At 39.2% G+C, this 18,683-nt stretch overlaps 1 protein-coding gene across 3 annotated transcripts in view; it reads left to right on the forward strand.

Annotated features, from left to right (window-relative positions):
* SPG11 (SPG11 vesicle trafficking associated, spatacsin) overlaps positions 1–18,683 on the forward strand; it is a 101,915-nt gene that overhangs the window by 43,863 nt on the left and 39,369 nt on the right. For all 3 annotated transcript variants that reach the window (XM_047766478.1, XM_047766480.1, XM_047766479.1), the window contains exons 21-27: positions 2,404–2,569; positions 4,556–4,761; positions 5,025–5,133; positions 6,063–6,222; positions 6,604–6,873; positions 7,472–7,672; positions 8,937–9,044. In XM_047766478.1, the coding sequence (XP_047622434.1) occupies positions 2,404–2,569; positions 4,556–4,761; positions 5,025–5,133; positions 6,063–6,222; positions 6,604–6,873; positions 7,472–7,672; positions 8,937–9,044 (1,220 nt within the window). The remainder of the gene's footprint in view (positions 1–2,403; positions 2,570–4,555; positions 4,762–5,024; positions 5,134–6,062; positions 6,223–6,603; positions 6,874–7,471; positions 7,673–8,936; positions 9,045–18,683) is intronic.

An 18,683-nucleotide genomic window follows, 5' to 3' on the forward strand; every position in this document is an offset into this window, starting at 1 on the left:
TCCTTAATCTCAGAAGGTCTATACTTTTAAGTAATAGCTTTGTAAGATGACAGGCACCTCTAAAGTCTTCATTTTTTTTTTTTTAATAAGACCCAAGTCATGATATAAAAAGTATTTGGAGTTCCATGGCAGGGTACGACTTTATTTCAGAAATAATCTTTGAACTTTGAAAATAAGAGCAGATGCACTGTTTTCCAGAACCAGTTCCTTAACAATTCAAAATGTTGTTTTATCTCATTTTTTTTAAATAGGTAGTAAGTGGTTAAGAAGCAATTGAACATTGACTTGATTAGAATAGTTATCTCATACCAACTTTTCACATCCAAATATCTTTTATCTTCATATTTCTCTAAAATGAGAAAAAAAATTTTTCGTAGTCCAGAGGAACTTTTTTTTTTTTTTTGTCTTTTTGCTATTTCTTGGGCCACTCCCTCGGCATATGGAGGTTCCCAGGCTAGGGGTCCAATCGGAGCTGTAGCCACAGGCCTACGCCAGAGCCACAGCAACGTGGGATCCGAGCCGCGTCTGCAACCTACATACACCACAGCTCACGGCAACGCCGGATCGTCAACCCACTGAGCAAGGGCAGGGACCGAACCCGCAACCTCATGGTTCCTAGTCGGATTCGTTAACCACTGCGCCACGACAGGAACTCCAAGAGGAACTTTTTTTTTAATCATTTTTATTTTGTCCATTATAGTCGGTTTACAATGTTCTGTCAGTTTTCTACTGTACCACAAAGTGACCCAGACACGTATATATACACATTCTTTTTCTCACATAATCCCCCATCATGCTTCATCACAAGTGATTAGATATAGTTCCCAGTGCTGTACACCAGGATCTCACTGTTTATCCATTACAAATTCAATAGTTTGCATCTGTTAACCCCAGATTTCCAGTCCACCCAACTCCCTCTCCCTCGCTCTTGGCAACAAGTCTGTTTTCCAAGTCCATGAATTTCTTCTCTGTGGAAAGGCTCATTTATGCCATATATTAGATTCCAGATATAAGTGATCTCATATGGTATTTGTCTTTCTCTCCCTGACTTAATTCATTTAGTATGAGTCTCTAGTTCCATCCATGTCACTGCATATGGCATTATTTTGTTCTTTTTATGTCTGAGTAGTGTTCCATTGTGTATATGTACCACATCTTCTTAATCCATTCATCTCTCAGTGGACATTTACATTGTTTCCATGTCCTGGCTGTTGTGAATAGTGCTGCAATGAACATAGGGGTGCATGTGCCTTTTTCAAGGAAATTTTGTCTGGATATATGCCCAAGAGTGGAATCGCTGGGTCATATGGTAGTTCTATATTTAGTTTTCTGAGGTACCTCCATACTGTTTTCCAATAGCAGTTGCACCAATTTACATTCCTATCAACAGTGTAATAGGGTTCCCTTTTCTCCACACCCTCTCCAGCGTTTGTTATTTGTGGCAGAGGAACTTTATTTTTTTTATTTATTTTCTTTTTTTCGTCTTTCTCTCTTTTTAGGGCCACACCTGCGGCATATGGAGGTTCCTAAGCTAGGGGTCCAGTCAGAGCTGTAGTTACCAGCCTACACCAGGGCCACAGCAACACAGGATCCGAGCTGCATCTGCGACCTACACCACAGCTCACACCACCGGATCCTTAACCCACTTAGCGAGGCCAGGGATCAAACCAGCATCCTCATGGATGCAAGTCAGGTTTGTTAACTGCTGAGCCACGATGGGAACTTCCTTTTTTAAATTTATTTATTTTCTTTTTTTGTGGCAGAGGAACTTTAAAATGAACTTGACTCGGGGTCTCTTCTGTGGCTCAGGTTTGATTCTTGGCCTGGGAACTTCCACATGCCATGGGCACAGCAAAAAAAATAAAAAATAAATAAATAAAGTACTGAGAGTGATAACAAAAGAAGATTATAGGAGGGTATTAACATGGAGAAAGGAATGTTCTTCTCAAGGTATTGGAGAAAGGTACAGTGAGTTGGCTTTGGCGAGTAGAGGATTCATATAAATATGATACAGAGGCATTTCGTTGTGTAATGAACTGCGTGAATGAATAAAAAGGCCCATTTGCACATCATTAGCAGAGATTTTGTAATTAAAGGGTTTTTTGCATTCTGGACATAAAGGATCATCAAATGCAGAATTAAAGCATCTAAAACAACAAGTCAATGGGGTAAAGCATAATTTACAAGATTTTACATGGCTTTTTAGGTGCACATTTTTGTATAAAATGAGGGCTACTTCTACACATTAAAATAAAATTATTACATTTTGGTGGTTCAAAGTGATAGGGGTATAAAATAATTATAGCAACAAGTTTTCATTGCACAGTTAAGTTTTCTACATGCAGATCTGAAATTAATCATGGTGAGGTGCAGAGGATTAATATTGCTTCACTTTCCCCTCAGATGCAGTGAGTCAGCTTCCACATTTCTCTAGCCCTGACCTGGTTAATAAATACGCTATAGTAGAACGTCTAAATTTTGCTTATTATTTACATCACGGACGACCATCATTTGCATTTGGTACTTTTCTGGTTCAGGAATTAACCAAGAGCAAGACTCCCAAGCAGCTGTGAGTATTTAAGACATAATCTGTACTCTTATTTTTACACACCCACTTATAAAAATCTACTAGAACACAGTAATTATATCTGGCTGGGAAATTATATATATTTTTCATTTGTGATTTTCTGTGTACTCCACGTTTTTAGACTTTAGCTTTTCTTTTGTAAATAGGATAAACTATAAAAATATGATTTTAAAAGATTTAAAATCATATTTTTAAAAAAATGATTCAGGAGCTTGCCAAATGTTAGCAGTTATAAAGAGGGAATTCTATAATGAGATGTGAGTTCTGTATTTAAGATTTTGGTCTTTTATAATACATTTTTATAAAGCACAGAATTGGGAGAAGTATTTGATATAATCACATTTTTATAAAGCACAGAATTGGGAGAAGTATTTGATATAATCAGCAGCTAAATACAGATTTATTTATTGGTTTATTTTATAGTTAACAAAGTAATGCAGCTTTATGGTAAAATATTGAAGTAGTTCAGAAGGGTGAAAAAAATGAAAGAAGAAAGTCTTTTAGCCTCTCATCTTCATTCTACATGATAAATAAACATAGTTAATTTCTTGTGTATTTTTCCTCAAAATTTTTTTTCTTTTTTTTTTCTTTTTTTTTTTTTTTTGGTCTTTTTGTCTTTTCTAGGGCCGCTTCCCACGGCATATGGAGGTTCCCAGGCTAGGGGTCTAATCGGAGCTGTAGACGCCGGCCTATGCCAGGGCCACAGCCATGTGGGATCAGAGCTGTGTCTTTGACCTACACCACCACTCACAGCAACGCCGAATCCTTAACCCACTGAGCAAGGCCAGGGATCAAACCTGGAGCCTCATGGTTCCTAGTTGGATTCGTTAACCACTGTGCCTCAATGGGATCTCCAAATTTTTTCTATTCATATAAAGTACATATATGAGGAATTCTCTTGTGGCTCAGCAGGTTAAGGATCCATTGTTGTCACTGCTGTGGCTCTGGTTACAACTGTGGTGTGGGTTCAGTCCCTGGCTTGGGAACTTCCACATGCTATAGGTGTGGCCAAATATATATATAAGTCCTTTAAAATGTATATGCTTTTGGTATTCCCATTATGGCGCAGCGGAAAACAAGTCGACTAGTAACCATGAGGATGCGAGTTTGATCCCTGGCCTTGCTCACTGGGTTAAGGATCCTGCATTGCTATGGACTGTGGTATAGGTCGCAGACAAGGCTTAGATCCCACATTGCTGTGGCTGTGGTGTAGGCTGGCATCTGCAGCTCCAATTTAATCCCTAGCTTGGGAACTTCCATATGCCTGCAGGTGTGACCCTAAAAATAAATAAAATATATGTGCCTTATGAGGTTCAACTTTAGGTGGCATTAATTTCCTTGGTAATTTTGTACATACTCATAGTTAATAAGATCACAAACTTTTGTAAGTTCTACACCATGTTCCCTGGATGAAGTTGGAAGCAAAAATTATTTGGACTACCAGTAGGTGTTTTAGAAGAAGTTAAAATATAAGGAAAATGGGAGTTCCTGTCGTGGCGCAGTGGTTAATGAATCCGACTAGGAACCATGAGGTTGCGGGTTCAGTCCCTGCCCTTGCTCAGTAGGTTAACGATCCGGCGTTGCCGTGAGCTGTGGTGTAGGTTGCAGACGCGGCTCGGATCCCACGTTGCTGTGGCTCTGGCGTGGGCCGGTGGCTACAGCTCCGATTGGACCCCTAGCCTGGGAACCTCCATATGCCACGGGAGCGGCCCAAGAAATAGCAACAACAACAATAACAACAACAACAAATATAAGGAAAATGGGGGGGGGGAGCTATAGAGCCAGAAGACAACTTAAAGCTACCACCAACCTAAATGGATGTGCACAAGGGGTGAAAAAAAAGGGGAAGGAAGTAAAAAATCACGTGTCCGACACTCCATGTATCACTGATATAATTCCATCTGTTTTTTTTCTGGTGAGAAAAAAATGTTCTTGTGCTGGTGTGATTTTGATTCCTTTGTTTTTCAGGATCCAGCAAGTAGGGAATGAAGCCTATGTTTTAGGGCTCTCCTCCTTCCACATTCCTTCAATAGGAGCTTCCTGTGTTTGTTTCTTAGAATTGCTTGGCCTCGACAGCCTCAAGCTCAGAGTTGATATGAAAGTGGCCAATATAATTTTGAGCTACAAGTGCAGAAATGAAGATGCTCAGTACAACTTTATCAGAGAATCTCTCGGTACAGTACCTTTACCTTATGGCATTTGTTTCATTTAGAGGACAAGGGATGAGATCTCAGGCATTGGATTGTGAATGGCTGGGGAGGAAACAGTTACCTTCCTGTTTCAGCCTTTTCCTGCAGAATGTTTGTACTTGATCTTACTTTATTGGGCCCTTTAATGGGTTTCTGAATTGTCTTTGGGTCACACTCTTCAAACAGAAATGCCCAGTTTTTTTATCTTTTCTCTTGACTGTATTTTGTTGTTTATATTTCTTTTATAGCTGAAAAACTATCTAAACTGGCTGTGGGTGAAAAGGCAACCACAAAAGAATTGCTTGTTCTCTTAGAAGAAGCTATATGGAACAACATTCAGCAGCAGGAAATAAAGAGGTTTGTGAGTTGCAATCCCAACCTCTTTTCCAGCAAGCTCTGTTTTTCAGTCTTTGTCTGCCTGGTGATGTTTTCACCAATCCCCCTAGACCTTAACTTCTTACTCACCCCCATATAGCAGAAATTCAGTAAATGGATAATGGGTTTTAATTGCATCTTACCATCAGTGGAAGATGGATTATCTCTTTAGAGACAGGGTTTCCAAGAGATGGAGAAGAGCTTCGTCTCCTCCACTACCCTCCTGCCCAGAGAAGTCTCTTAATTGTTAAATGTTGACATCATTTCAGAAGGTGCAAAGTGGATCTCACAAAATTTGACTACAAGTGATGTCCTTAATTTTTTCTTGCTAATAGATGTCAGTTGATAATAGAAGGTGAGGTGATCATCTGTGCACAAAAGCCCCACCTCTTACATATTCCTGTCATCTTTCCTCTGTGGTATCCACTGGTGCTGACCCAGCCACCCCCACCCCTGGGAATGCACCATTCTCCTATATCTCCTGTCATTGACTTTGTTCTTAACAGTTTCCTTCCCAACAGGTATCCTTCTCTTAGTGAGGAAGCCCAGACACCTGTCAGGGCTCTGATACCTAAAGTGAATCATGCAAGAGAATTAAACACTCAATTTCTTGAATGACTGTTTTCTCAATTCTCCTAAAGATGATGAATAGCTAGTTTGATAGATACTTGGTTGAAACAAAGAATGAATTTGCCAGTATGCTAGGAAAGTTGTTGTGCATTATGGGTGAGTCTTTTATTTTTCAAAGCAGTCTAATAAACATTTGGTGTTTATTGAAAGGCTTTTTTAGAGGATATATTGTAGTTGAATTTGTTTTTGTTTTTGTTTTTGTTTTTTTTTACTAATTTTCCAGTTTAAAGCTGTATTTCAAGAAGTCTTTTTCCTCTACCACCCCCCACTTTCAATTACAGGTTATCCAGTGAATCCAGCAGCCAGTGGGCATTAGTGGTACAGTTCTGCAGGCTCCACGACATGAAACTGAGCACATCCTACCTTAGAGAATGTGCAAAAGCAAATGATTGGTTACAGTTTATTGTTCACAGCCAACTCCATAATTACCATCCAGAGGAGGTAAGCCACCAGTTGTTGCCAGTTATTCAAGAAGAGGAAATTTGAACACTACTCAGAAGACAATATTCTTTCTGTTGTGTATACATAGGCTTTTATTTGATATGATACTATAATTTTTTACTGAGATTTCAGTGGGTTGACTTCAAAGGACTAGTCATTACTACTAAAAGCTGATGGAAGAGTTTCTGTGACTCTAGATTGAATATGGGAAATTCACTCAAAAGCAACAAAAAACTTCATAAAATTATATAGTCACCTCTGACATGGTTCAGTCTGAGAAAGAACAATTTTGCCTGTGCTTTTCTCCAATATATTCAGCTCCAGCTGAAATTGGAAGTTGGTTGTCTTTTTTGATCATTAATCATCTAATATGTTTTCTAGGTGAAATCTCTTCTCCAGTATTTCAGCCCTGTTCTTCAAGACCACTTAAGACTAGCTTTTGAGAACTTGCCCTCAGTCTCCAACTCCAGAATGGACAGTGACCAAGTCTGCAACAAGTTCCCACAGGAACTCCAGAGAAAGAAAGAAAAGACTGATTTCTTTGAAATTCTGCTCCAGTGCTCAGAGGTGCCAAACTCCTGGTGCTGGCTCCTAGCAGAAGCAGTGGAACAACAGGCTCCAATCCTTAGTGTCCTGGCCTCATGTCTCCAGGTAAGAATCATGAGAAGCCTGAATTAAGGACTCAGAGGGCAATTGGAAAAGTGGGAATGGCAGAGAAGGCTGATAATCAGGGAGGAAGTGGGGTGATGACAGGCTTTGCATGTGTTTCCAAGGTCACTGCTACTTTCTGTGCTTTTCCAGCTTACGCTCCAGACCATTTAGTGCACTTTCTTGTGTCTTGATGCTGAGCGACCTAAGTGGTCAGAGCCTTGGTTCCTGGTTGGCAGTCATAGTAAAGGATCCTTTGGTGGACACCACCTCTGCCTTTTGAGCAGGGAAAAGGATGCTTAGGACAATCCCTTGATCAGCAGTCTGTGGGGACGGTCTTGTTTTCTTATACTTAGTACATCCCTCCCTTCCACACACATCCCCTCGGTTTCTTGGCATTTTGACCTAGCACGCAGGATGGTTGTTCATTAGAGTTTGTTTCATGTTTGAAGGCTTTTCAAGTCATTTTAACCAATTAGTGAGGTACCTGTTCTAAACAGGAAATATCCATCTGTAGTTGTAACATTGCTGGAAACTTCCTCTGTCAGTTAATCCAGGCTCAGTCATTATCTTATTTTGAAAAATTCTTACCCAATGGCAGGATGCCAGTGCTATTCCTTGTCTCTGCGTTTGGATCATCACTTCTGTGGAGCACAGTGTTGCAGTTGAAGCAATGGGACACATTCAGGGCACAATAGAAGACCACACCTGGGACCTTGAGGACCTCTCAGTCATCTGGAGAACATTATTAACAAGGCAGAAGAGCAAAACTCTCATCAGAGGTTTCCAACTTTTCTTTAAGGTAGTGTTCATATCTTTCCTCAGTTTAAAAGGGTTACTTCACAATATCTGAGACTGGATTTTTTAATTATTCCTATTCCTGGATTTTTTTTAAGCCAACAACAGATAATGATAGTAGAACTGCCACTTATGTAGCAAAGTGCTTTATATACATTGTTTTAGTCAATTCTCATAATAATCCGATATAGGAGTTCCTCTTGTAGCTCAGCGGAAACAAATCTGACTAGCATCCACAAGGACGCAGATTTGATCCCTGGCCTCGCTCAGTGGGTGGAGAATCCAGTGTTGTTGTGAGCTGTGGTGTAGGTTGTAGACGCAGCTCAAATCTGGCATTGTTGTGGCTATGGTGTAGGCTGGCAGCTACAGCTCCAATTGGACCCCTAGCCGGGAACCTCCATGTGCCACTGGTGAGGCCCTAAAAAGCAAAAAACAAAACAATAATCCTATACAAAGTAATATTGACAATAATCCTATACAATATTGACAATAATCCTATGCAAAGTGATATTGTATAAGGATGTAATGAAGTGATAGTATCCTCATTTTACAGAGTGATACACCAAGGCTCACAGAACTTAAGTAACATGCTCATCAAAGTACTTTAATAAGTTGTTTATTTATAGTTCAGATCCGAATTTTCTAATTCCAACACTTCTATCTTCTGATCAAAAAGTTCCACAGAAATGATGGAAATGTACAGACTGATGCCACAGACAAGCAGTAGGTTAACAGGTCGGTGGACATAGGCATTCCAGGGCTGCACCTAGAGGTGTCTAAGCACCATCTCCTGCTCACATGTAGTAGACCAAATATAGAATAGATAGAAAAGGGGGTGCAGCAGAAGTGAATCTGACTAGTATCCATGAGGATGCTGGTTTGATTCCTGGCCTTGCTCAGTGGGTTGAGGATCCGGCGTTGTTGTGAGCTGTGGTGTGGGTCACAGACGCGGCTCACATCCTTTGTTGCTGTGGCTGTGGTGTAAGCCAGCAGCTGAGTGCAGCCCTAAAAAGCAAAAAAAAAAAAAAAAAAAAGGAATAGATAGAAAATGGACTGTTGAGTAGTTGGACCTGACCTGAATATCTTTTTTAAAAAAGGAAATATAAATGTAACTTCCTTTCTTTTTAACATATATGATTTAATTCTACTACAAAGCTGATATTAATAGTATATTTTTTTACTTTAACCTCTCTTATATTGGCATTTTTCATTGAGAAAATAGTATTGAATAGGTTTCAGGTTTTCATAACTTCCAACTCTTCTCAAAGGATTCCCCATTACTACTGATGATGGAGATGTATGAACTTTGTATGTTCTTCAAGAATTATAAGGAAGCTGAAGCTAAACTTCTGGAATTCCAGAAAAGCCTTGAAACTGTAAGTTGGAATTAAAGTGCTCTTTCTTGCTGATTTGAAATTGGTTAAAAAAGTGGCCCGTTTTCAGCTCATAGTCAGAATATGGCAGCAGTTGAATAGCTGTTATGTGGTGTAATTGAAACTAAATCATTTGTACTGTTCCAGAGATGGAGAGGCAGGGCAGGGGTTGCAGTGATCTTGTTTACAGCATATCAGTTGCCAGCGATGACAGAGAGGTTTCATCCAATGTGCTTATGAACTCTGATTAGTATCCTGGTGCTGCAGTCAGGCTCAGTGGGAAAAGGATAAATGGTATCTGCTATGGATGCTGCAGTGGAGTGTGGTGGTACATGGGCCACGTATTGAGAATTCAAAATAACTCCAACAGAATTGAGTATGAAGGGTGTTTAATATTGCTTTATTCATTGTGACAAAAAATAATGGCTTTTTCTCTCAATATTCTTCATGGTCTCTGTCCAGATGTTGCTGAGGCTTTACCTATTCAGATGCTTATTTCAAGGCCCAGTTAGCATTTGGAGCTAATTAACCCTATGGAAAAAAGAGGAAGTTATAAAAAAGGAAAAGGAGTATAACTTAGTCCTGCTTGGGGTTTCAACACTTGTCCCTTCTAACCCCGCAGTGCTTTATGATGAGACAAAACTATATACTGATTTTACTTAACAAATACATCACAGTGGAACCTCAGTATAGGCTTTTCCTCTCAATCACATTTCTCCTACCTGTAATGAAAATGTAAGAGTTACATTAGTTGAAAATTTTGAGTCAGTTATTCAAATATGCCTCAGGTTCCTAAATCACAGAAAATAGGGGCATTCATTTCCTTGACCTGTCACTCTCCATGATTGGGACCACACCAGGTATCTTCTTTTTTACAAAAAAAATTTTTTTTAAATTGTGATAAATACACTTAACGTTTACTGTGTTAACCATTTTTAAATGTATAGTTTAATGGCATTAAATATATTCATGTTGTTGTGCTACCATCACCACTCTCTAACCCCATAGCTCTTTTCATATTATAAAACTGAAATTCTAGACCTATTAAACAATAATTCCGCATTCTCCAAAATCCCTAGCTCCTAGCCCCTGTCAGTCACCACTTTACTTTCTTTCTGATTTTGAGTCCTCTAAGTACCTCAGAGAAGTGGGATTGTACACTATTTTCTTTTTGTGACTGGCTTATTTCACTTAACATAGTGTCCTTATGATTCATCCCATGTTGTAGCATGTATCAGAATTTCCTTCCTTTTTAGTGCTAAATAATATCCTGTTATATTTTTACATCACATTTTGCTCATCCATTTATCTGTCGTGAATATTTGGGTTGCTTCTGTATTTAGTTTTTGTGAATTATACTGCTATGAATGTAGGATACCAATATCTAGAGACCCTACTCTCAGTTTGTTTGAACATCTACTTAGAAATGGAATTGATGGATGATACGATGATTCTACTTTTGATATTTTGGGAAACTGCTGTACTATTTTCCACAGTAGCTATGTAATTCCCACCAAGTGTTGATGAGGAATTTTCCACATCCTCATCAACACTGTTGATTTTTGTTTTGTGGGCTTTTTGTGGGGTGGTTTTTTTGGGGTTTGTTTGTTTGTTTGTATTTTTAGGGCCGTACCCACTGCATATGAAGGTTCCCAGGCTAGAGGTCAAATCAGAGCTGTAGTTGCTGGCCTACACCACATCGGAGCTGCATCTGTGACCTACACCACAGCTCCCGGCAACACCGGATCCTTAACCCACTGAGCAAAGCCAGGGATTGAACCTGCATCCTAATGGATGCTAGTCAAATTCGTTTCCCCTGAGCTACAATAGGAACCCCTTTTTTGGGTTTTTTGATAGTCATCCTGATGGTTGTGAGACAGTATCTCATTGTAGTTTTTTGTTTTTGTTTTTGTTTTTAAGGCCCATACTCATGTTTATTTACTCATATTGCTTTCATTTTTTTTTTTTTTAATTCTTTCCTGGTGTCAGTTGTGGGGTTTTTTATTTTATTTTATTATTTTTTTTTACAAGTTTAAAGGATTTAATGTAACTTAGTTTTAAAAATATTCTTTGATGTACACATAAGAAAATTTAAAAAGATCCTGAGGGATATATTGATATAGATATAGATAGACGTATATAACACATGCACACATATAGAATGTCACATCTCCCATTCCCTAGGCATCCAGGTCATCTGCCCAGAAACCACAGTTAACAATCTCTCATTTCTCTTTCCAGAAAAATATTTGTCCTTTTTGTAAAATACAAATTCATGCTTATTATATAAGGTCATTAGTGTGTGTCAGTAAAAGAGCTTAGGCCACAGACCAGGAGAAAACACTTGCAAATCACTTATCTGATAAAAGACTTGTATCTAGAATACACAAAGAACACTTAAAATTCAACAATAAGAAAATGTGCAAAATCTGTGTACCAATTGTAGATTATTGGTTTGCAGTTATTCTGAAGTTTTGATATGAGTCTATATATATGTATATATATATATATGGGATTGTTTTAAGTTGTTGGTCTCTTAATTGCATCTCCAGTGTCTTGCATTTGTACCCACCTCTTCTCATGATTTATGATTTTGGTGGCATAATTGTGCTTGGATAATTTCATATCTTTACTGTATATATACCTTTACTGTCATTTGCAGTATTTTTGTTTCCTGTTGCGGCCTCTTCTTTTCCACCTAGAGAAGTTCCTTTAGTATTTGTTGTAAAGCTGGTATAGTGTTGCTGAATTCTCTTAGCTTTTGCTTATCTGTGAAGCTTTTGATTTCTCCTTCAAATCTGAATGAGAGCCTTGCTGGGTAAAGTAATCTTGACTGGAGGTTTTTTTCTTTCATCACGTTAAGTATATCATGCCACCCCCTTCTGGCCTGTAGAGTTTCTGCTGAAAAATCTGTTGATAATCTTATCGGGGTTCCCTTGTGTGTTATTTGTTTTTTTCCCTAGCTGCTCTCAAGATTTTCTCTTTGTCTTTAATTTTGCTTAGTTTGATTAATATGTGTCTTGGGGTGTTCCTCCTTGGGTTTATTTTATTTTATTTATTTTATTTTATTTTAATTTTTTTGTGTTTTGTCTTTTTAGAGCCGCACCCATGGCATAAGGAGGTTCCCAGACTCAGGGTCCAATCATAGTTATAGCTGCTGGCCTACACCACAGCCACGGCAATGTGGGATCCAAGCCACATCTTCAACCTATACTACAGCTCACAGCAATGCTTGATCCTTAATCCGCTGCGTGAAGCCAGGGATCAAACCTGAAACCTCGTGGTTACTTGTCAGGTTTGTTAACCACTGAGCCATTACAGGAACTCCTGGGTTTATTTTATATGGTACTTGTTGCACTTCCTGGATTCAAGTGAGTGGTTCCTTTCCCATGTTAGGGAAGTTTTTGGCTATTATCTCTTCGAATATTTTTTCTGAACCCTTCTCTCTCTCTTCTCCTTCTAGCACCCCTATAATACGAGTGTTGGTGCTTTTAACGTCGTCCCAGGGTTCTCTGAGACTCTCTTTGTTTGTTTTCAATCTTTTTTCTCTTTGCTGTTCCGCATCCATAATTTCCACTAATCTGTCCTCCACCTCGCTTATTCGTTCTTCTGCCTCCTGTATTCTGCTGTTAGCTGCTTCTAGTGAATTTTTTTTTGTCTTTTTGTTGTTGTTGTTGTTGTTGTTGTTATTGTTGTTGTTGTTGCTATTTCTTGGGCCACTCCCTCGGCATATGGAGATTCCCAGGCTAGGGGTTGAATCGGAGCTGTAGCCACCGGCCTACGCCAGAGCCACAGCAACTCGGGACCCGAGCCGCGTCTGCAACCTACACCACAGCTCACGGCAACGCCGGATTGTTAACCCACTGAGCAAGGGCAGGGACCGAACCCGCAACCTCATGGTTCCTAGTCGGATTCGTTAACCGCTGCGCCACGACGGGAACTCCGAATTTTTTATTTCAGTTATTGTATTATGCATCTCTTCTTGTTGAAGTTTTATATCTTGTATCTCTTTGGTCAGTGTTTCCTGTAAGTTATCCATCTTTGCCTCCAGTTTATTTCCAATGTCTTGCATCATCTTCATCATCAACAGTCTAAAGTCTTTTTCCTGGAGGCTGAGAATCTCCTGATCACTTAGCTGATTTTCTGGGGGTTTTTCTTTCTCCCTTATCTGAGTTATAGTTCTCTGTCTTTTCATTTTTATAGGTTTTTGGTGTGGTGACTTTTTTACAGATAGTAGAGTTGTAGCCTCTCTTACTTCTGGTGTGGCTGAAGTCTGTATGGGGTCTTGCTGTAGGCTTCCTGATGAGAGGGACTGATGCCTGCCCATTGGTAGGTGGAGCTGATTCCTATCCCTCTGGTGGGTGGGGCTTTGTCTCTGGATGAGATTAGAGGCGCTGTGTGCCTGGGGGTCTTTAGGCAGTCTGTGAGCGGGTCTGTGATCCCACCTGGATTGCTGTTTGCCCAGGAGCTTCTCAGCACTGATGGGTGAGGCCAGATTTTCCCAAAATGACCACCTCCAGAGAAAGGCACACTTCTGAATATTCCCAAGAGCTTTGCTTCCAATGTCCTTTCCCCACAACAAGCCACATTCACCCCTGTTTTCCCAGGAGGTCCTCCAAGAACTGCAGTCAGGTTTGACCCAGATTCCTGTGGAGACTTTGCTTTGACCTGGGACCCAGTGCACGTGAAAGTCCTTGTGCACCTTTTAAGAATGGGGTCTCCGTTTCCCCCAGTCCTGTGGCGCTCCTACACACAAGCCCCACTGGCCTTCATTGCCAGATGTTCTGGGGGCTCTTTTTCCCAGTGCCAGATCCCCTCACCTGGGAGTTTGATGTGGGGCTCAGAACTCTCACTCCTGTAGGTGAGTCTCTGTGAACCAGTTAGTTTCCAGTCTGTGGGGCTTTCAACCTGGGAGGTATGGGGTTACTTATATCACATAATCGCCCCTCTTACCTCTTGATGTGGCCTCCTCTTTGTCTTCTGGAGTAGGATACCTTTTTGAAAGTTTCTGGTCCATTTGGTTGAAGATTGCTCTCCCTTTAGTTGTAAATTTTGTTGTTTTTAGGAGAGAAGTTGAACTCCAGTCCTTATATTCTGCCATCTTCCCGGTAGCTCAAAAATGTGCAAAATCTGAACAGATAATTCACCAAAGACAATGTACAGATGGTATACATAATAAAGTATATTGGAATAGATACTCAATATCATGTCATTTGGGAAATGCAAATTACAAAAATAGTATGCTGTTACACATGTATTAGAATAGTTAAAATACAAACTGGTACAGCATTTGCAGTGACATGGATGGACCTAGAAATTATCATCATAAGTGAAGTTAGTCAGACAGTGAGTCACCAGCATCATCTGCTATCACTTACATGTGGAATCTAAAAAAAGGGCACAATGAATTTCTTTGCATAACAGATACTGACTCACAGACTTTGAAAAACTTACAGTTTCCAAATGAGACAGGTTGGCGGGGGATGGGCTGGGGGTTTGGGATGGAAATGCTATAAAATCGGATTGTGATGATCAATGTATGACTATAAATATAATAAAATTCATTGAGTAATTTAAAAAAATAAATAGGTAATTAAAAATATATAAATAAATGTTAATATAGAAATTAACAAACTGGTGGTACCAAGTACTGGTGGGATGTGGCCTGTTAGGATTTCTGTAACAAAATAGAACCAACTGGGTGGTTTATAAACAAGAGAAAGTTAACTGCTCATAGTTCTGGAGGCTGGGCTGTCCATGAAAAAAATTTTTATTATGGTTCATTTACATTGTTCTGTCAATTATTGTTGTACTTTTGATTTGCATTTCTTTAATGATTAGTGATGTTGTACATCTTTTCATGGGCTTATTAGCTATTAGTGTATCTTCCTTGGAGAAATGTCTATTCAAGTCCTTTGTCCATTTTTTTTTTTCTTTTTAGGGCTGCACCTGCGGCATGTGGAGGTTCCCAGGCTAGGGGTCTAATCAGAGCTACAGCTGCTGGCCTACACCAGAGCCACAGCAACACCAGATCCAAGCAGCGTCTGCAACCTCTGCCACAGCTCATGGCAACACCGGATCCTTAACCCACTGAGCAAGGCCAGGGATCAAACCCGCAACCTTATGGTTCCTAGTCAGATTCACTTCTGATGCGCCACTATGGGCACACTCCTTTGCTCATTTTGAATTGAATTGTTTGGTTTTTTGTTGTTAAGTTTTAGGAATTCTCTATATATTCTGGCTAGTAATCCCATATCATACATATGATTTGCAAGTATTTTCTCCCATTCTGTGTGTTGCCTTTTTACTCTGATGATAGTGATGATAGATGCACAAAATTTTAAAAGTTTTCTTGAAATCCAATTCGTGTATTTTTCCTTTTGCTACTCATGCCTGTGATGTCCTATCCAAGAAATTATTTCCAAATCCAGTGTTGTGAAGTTCTTGTCCTATGTTTTCTTCTAAGAGTTAAATTGTTTTAGGTCTTCTGTTTAGGTCCTTGGTCCATTTTGAGTTAATTTTTGTGTATGTTGTTCAGTAAGGGTCCAACTTCATTTTTTTTGCATGTGTATATCCAGTTTTCCTAGCACCGTTTGTTGAAAAGACTGTTCTTTCTTCATTGAATGGTCTTGGCACCCTTGCAAGGGCTTATTTCTAGGCTTTTTATTCTATTCCATTTGTCTACATGTTTCTTTTATGCCAGTATAGTGTTGTCTTGATTACTTTATTGTCTCGTGTTGTCTTGATTATGACATTTATAACAATGTAGTGTTGTCTTAATTACTTTGTAGTAAGTTTTGAAGTCAGGAAGAGTGAGTCTTCTTTTTTTTTTGGCGTTTTTTTTTTTTCAAGATTGTTTTGGCTATTCAGGGTCCCTTGAGATTCCATATGATTTTAGAATGGGTTCTTCTATTTCTGTTAAAAATACATCATTGAGATACTGGTAGGGATTGCATCGAATCTGTAGATCATTGGGATAGTATTGAGATTTTAACTATATTAAGATTTCCATTTCATAAACATAGAATATGTTTCCATTTATTTATATCTTTAATTTCTTGCAAAAATGGTTTTTAGTTTTCATTGACAAGTCTTTTACCTTGTTGGTTAATTCCTAAGTACTTTTTTTTTTTTTTTTTTTTTGCTGCACTGTGGCATGTGGAAGTTCCCAGGTCAGGGATGGAACACACATCACAACAGTGACTGAGGCCACTGCAGTGACAATGCTGGATACTTAACCTGCTGCGCCACAAGGGAACTCCCCTAAGTACCTTATTTTTTTTTGATGCTATTGGAAATAGAAATGTTTTATAATTTCATTTTCAGATTGCTCAACGCAATGGATTTTTGTGTGTTAGCTTTGTATCTTGCTACAATGCTGAATTCATTTATACTAAGTTTTTTGTTTTTGAAGTCTTTATATAAGATCATATTTGCTAACAGATAAATTTATTTCTTACTTTTCAACATGGGTGCCTTTTATTTCTTTTTCTTGCTTAAACACTCTGGCTAGAATTTTCAGAATAGTGTTGATAGAAGTGGGGAAAGCAGGCATCATTGCCTTCTTCCTGATCATAGAGGAATGCTCTCAGTCTTTTACCACTGAGTATGATGCTTGTGAGTTTTTCACATATGGCTTATTATGTGATGGTAATTTCCTTATATTCCTAGTTTTTTGTATGTTGAACAATTCTTGAATTCCAAGAATAAATCCCATTTGGTTATGGTGTGTAATCCTTTTAATATGCTACTGAATTCAGTTTGCCAGTCTTTTTTTGAGGATTTTTGCATCAATGTTCATAAGAGATATTGGTGTGTAGTTTTCTTGTAGTGTCTTTATCTGTCTTTGGTATCAAGATTACACTGTTTTCATAGAATAAGTTGAAAAGTGTTACCTCCTCTCCAGTTTTTGGGGAAAGATTAAGAAGGGTTTGTATTAATTCCTTAAAAGTTTGGTAGAATTAACTAGTAAACACATCAAGTGTATGGATTTTCTTTGTTGGGAATTGTTTTGGGTTTGGTCTCATTTTTTAGTTGGGAGGTTTTTTTTTGTTTTGTTTTTGTTTTCGTTTTGTTTTGTTTTTTCGCTTTTTAGGGCCTTACTTGCAGCATATGGAAGTTCCCAGGCTAGGGGTCAAATCAGAGCTATAGCTGCTGGCCTACACCACAGCTTACAGCAACTCCGGATCCTTAATCCCCTGAGTGAGGCCAGGGATTGAACCCACAACCTCATGGTTCCTAATCGGATTTCGTTTCTGCTGCACCACAGTGGGAACTCCTTAGTTGGGAGATATTTTACTACTGACTAAATCTCCTTACTATGTTTGGTCTCTTCATATTATCTATTTCCTTATGATTTAGTCTTGATAGGTTTTGTGTTTCTAGGAGTTTGTCCATTTCATCTAGATCATCCAACTTTTTGGCATGTATTTGTTCATAGTACTCTCTCATGATCCTCTTTTTATTTCTGTAAAATAGTATTGTCCCCACTTTTATTTCTTATTTAGTAATTTGAGTCTTCTTTCTTTAAAAAAATGTTTATTTCCACAATTTTGTGAATTTTCTAGTTTCCTTTTGTTATTGACTTCTAACATCATCCCATTGTGGTTAGAGAAGATACTTCATGTGATATCTATCACTTAAAATCTATTGTGGCATTCCTGCTGGGGTGCAATGGAATTGGCAGCATCTTGGGAGTGCTGGAATGCAGGTTTGATCCCTGGCCCAATGTTGCTGCAGCTGTGGCTTGGGTCACAGCTTTGGTTTAGATATGATCTCTGGCCCAGGAACTCAGTATGCTGCAGGGTGGGCCAAAAAAATCTATTTAGACTTAATCACAGCTTAACATATGTTCTCTCCTGGAAAATATGCCATGTGAACTCAGTAAGAATGTGTTTTCTATTATTGTTGGGTAGAGTGTTCTGTGTGTCTCTTATAGCTAGTTGGTTTACTCTATGAAGTCCTCTGTCTCCTTACTTATCTCCTGTCATTGTTATTCTATCCATTTTGTAAGTGGCGTACAGGCCTACCTTGGTGATATTGCAGGTTCAGTTCCAGAAACTGCAATAAAGTGAATATTGCAATAAAGCAAGTCACATGAATTTTTTGGTTTCCCAATGCATAGAAAAGTTATGTTTTGGGAGTTCCCGTCGTGGCGCAGTGGTTAACGAATCCGACTAGGAACCATGAGGTTGCGGGTTCGGTCCCTGCCCTTGCTCAGTGGGTTAACGATCCGGCGTTGCCGTGAGCTGTGGTGTAGGTTGCAGACGCGGCTCGGATCCTGCGTTGCTGTGGCTCTGGCGTAGGCCGGTGGCTACAGCTCCGATTCGACCCCTAGCCTGGGAACCTCCATATGCCGTGGGAGCAGACCAAAGAAATAGCAAAAAAAGGACCAAAAAAAAAAAAGTTATGTTTATACTATACTGTAGTCTCTTAGGTGACAATAGCATTATGTATGTGTGTGCATATGTGTGTGTGTATTAGAGTTCCCTGGTGGCTCATCAGGTTAAGAATCTGGTGTTGTCACTGCTGTGGCTTGGATTGCTGTTGTGGTGTGGGTTTGATCCCTGGCCTAGGAACTTCCACATGCTGTGGGTGTGGCCAAAATAAAATTAAAATAAAAACACTTTATTACTAAAAAAT

This window comes from Phacochoerus africanus, chromosome 2, assembly GCF_016906955.1.
Source record: "Phacochoerus africanus isolate WHEZ1 chromosome 2, ROS_Pafr_v1, whole genome shotgun sequence".
NCBI lineage: Eukaryota > Metazoa > Chordata > Mammalia > Artiodactyla > Suidae > Phacochoerus > Phacochoerus africanus.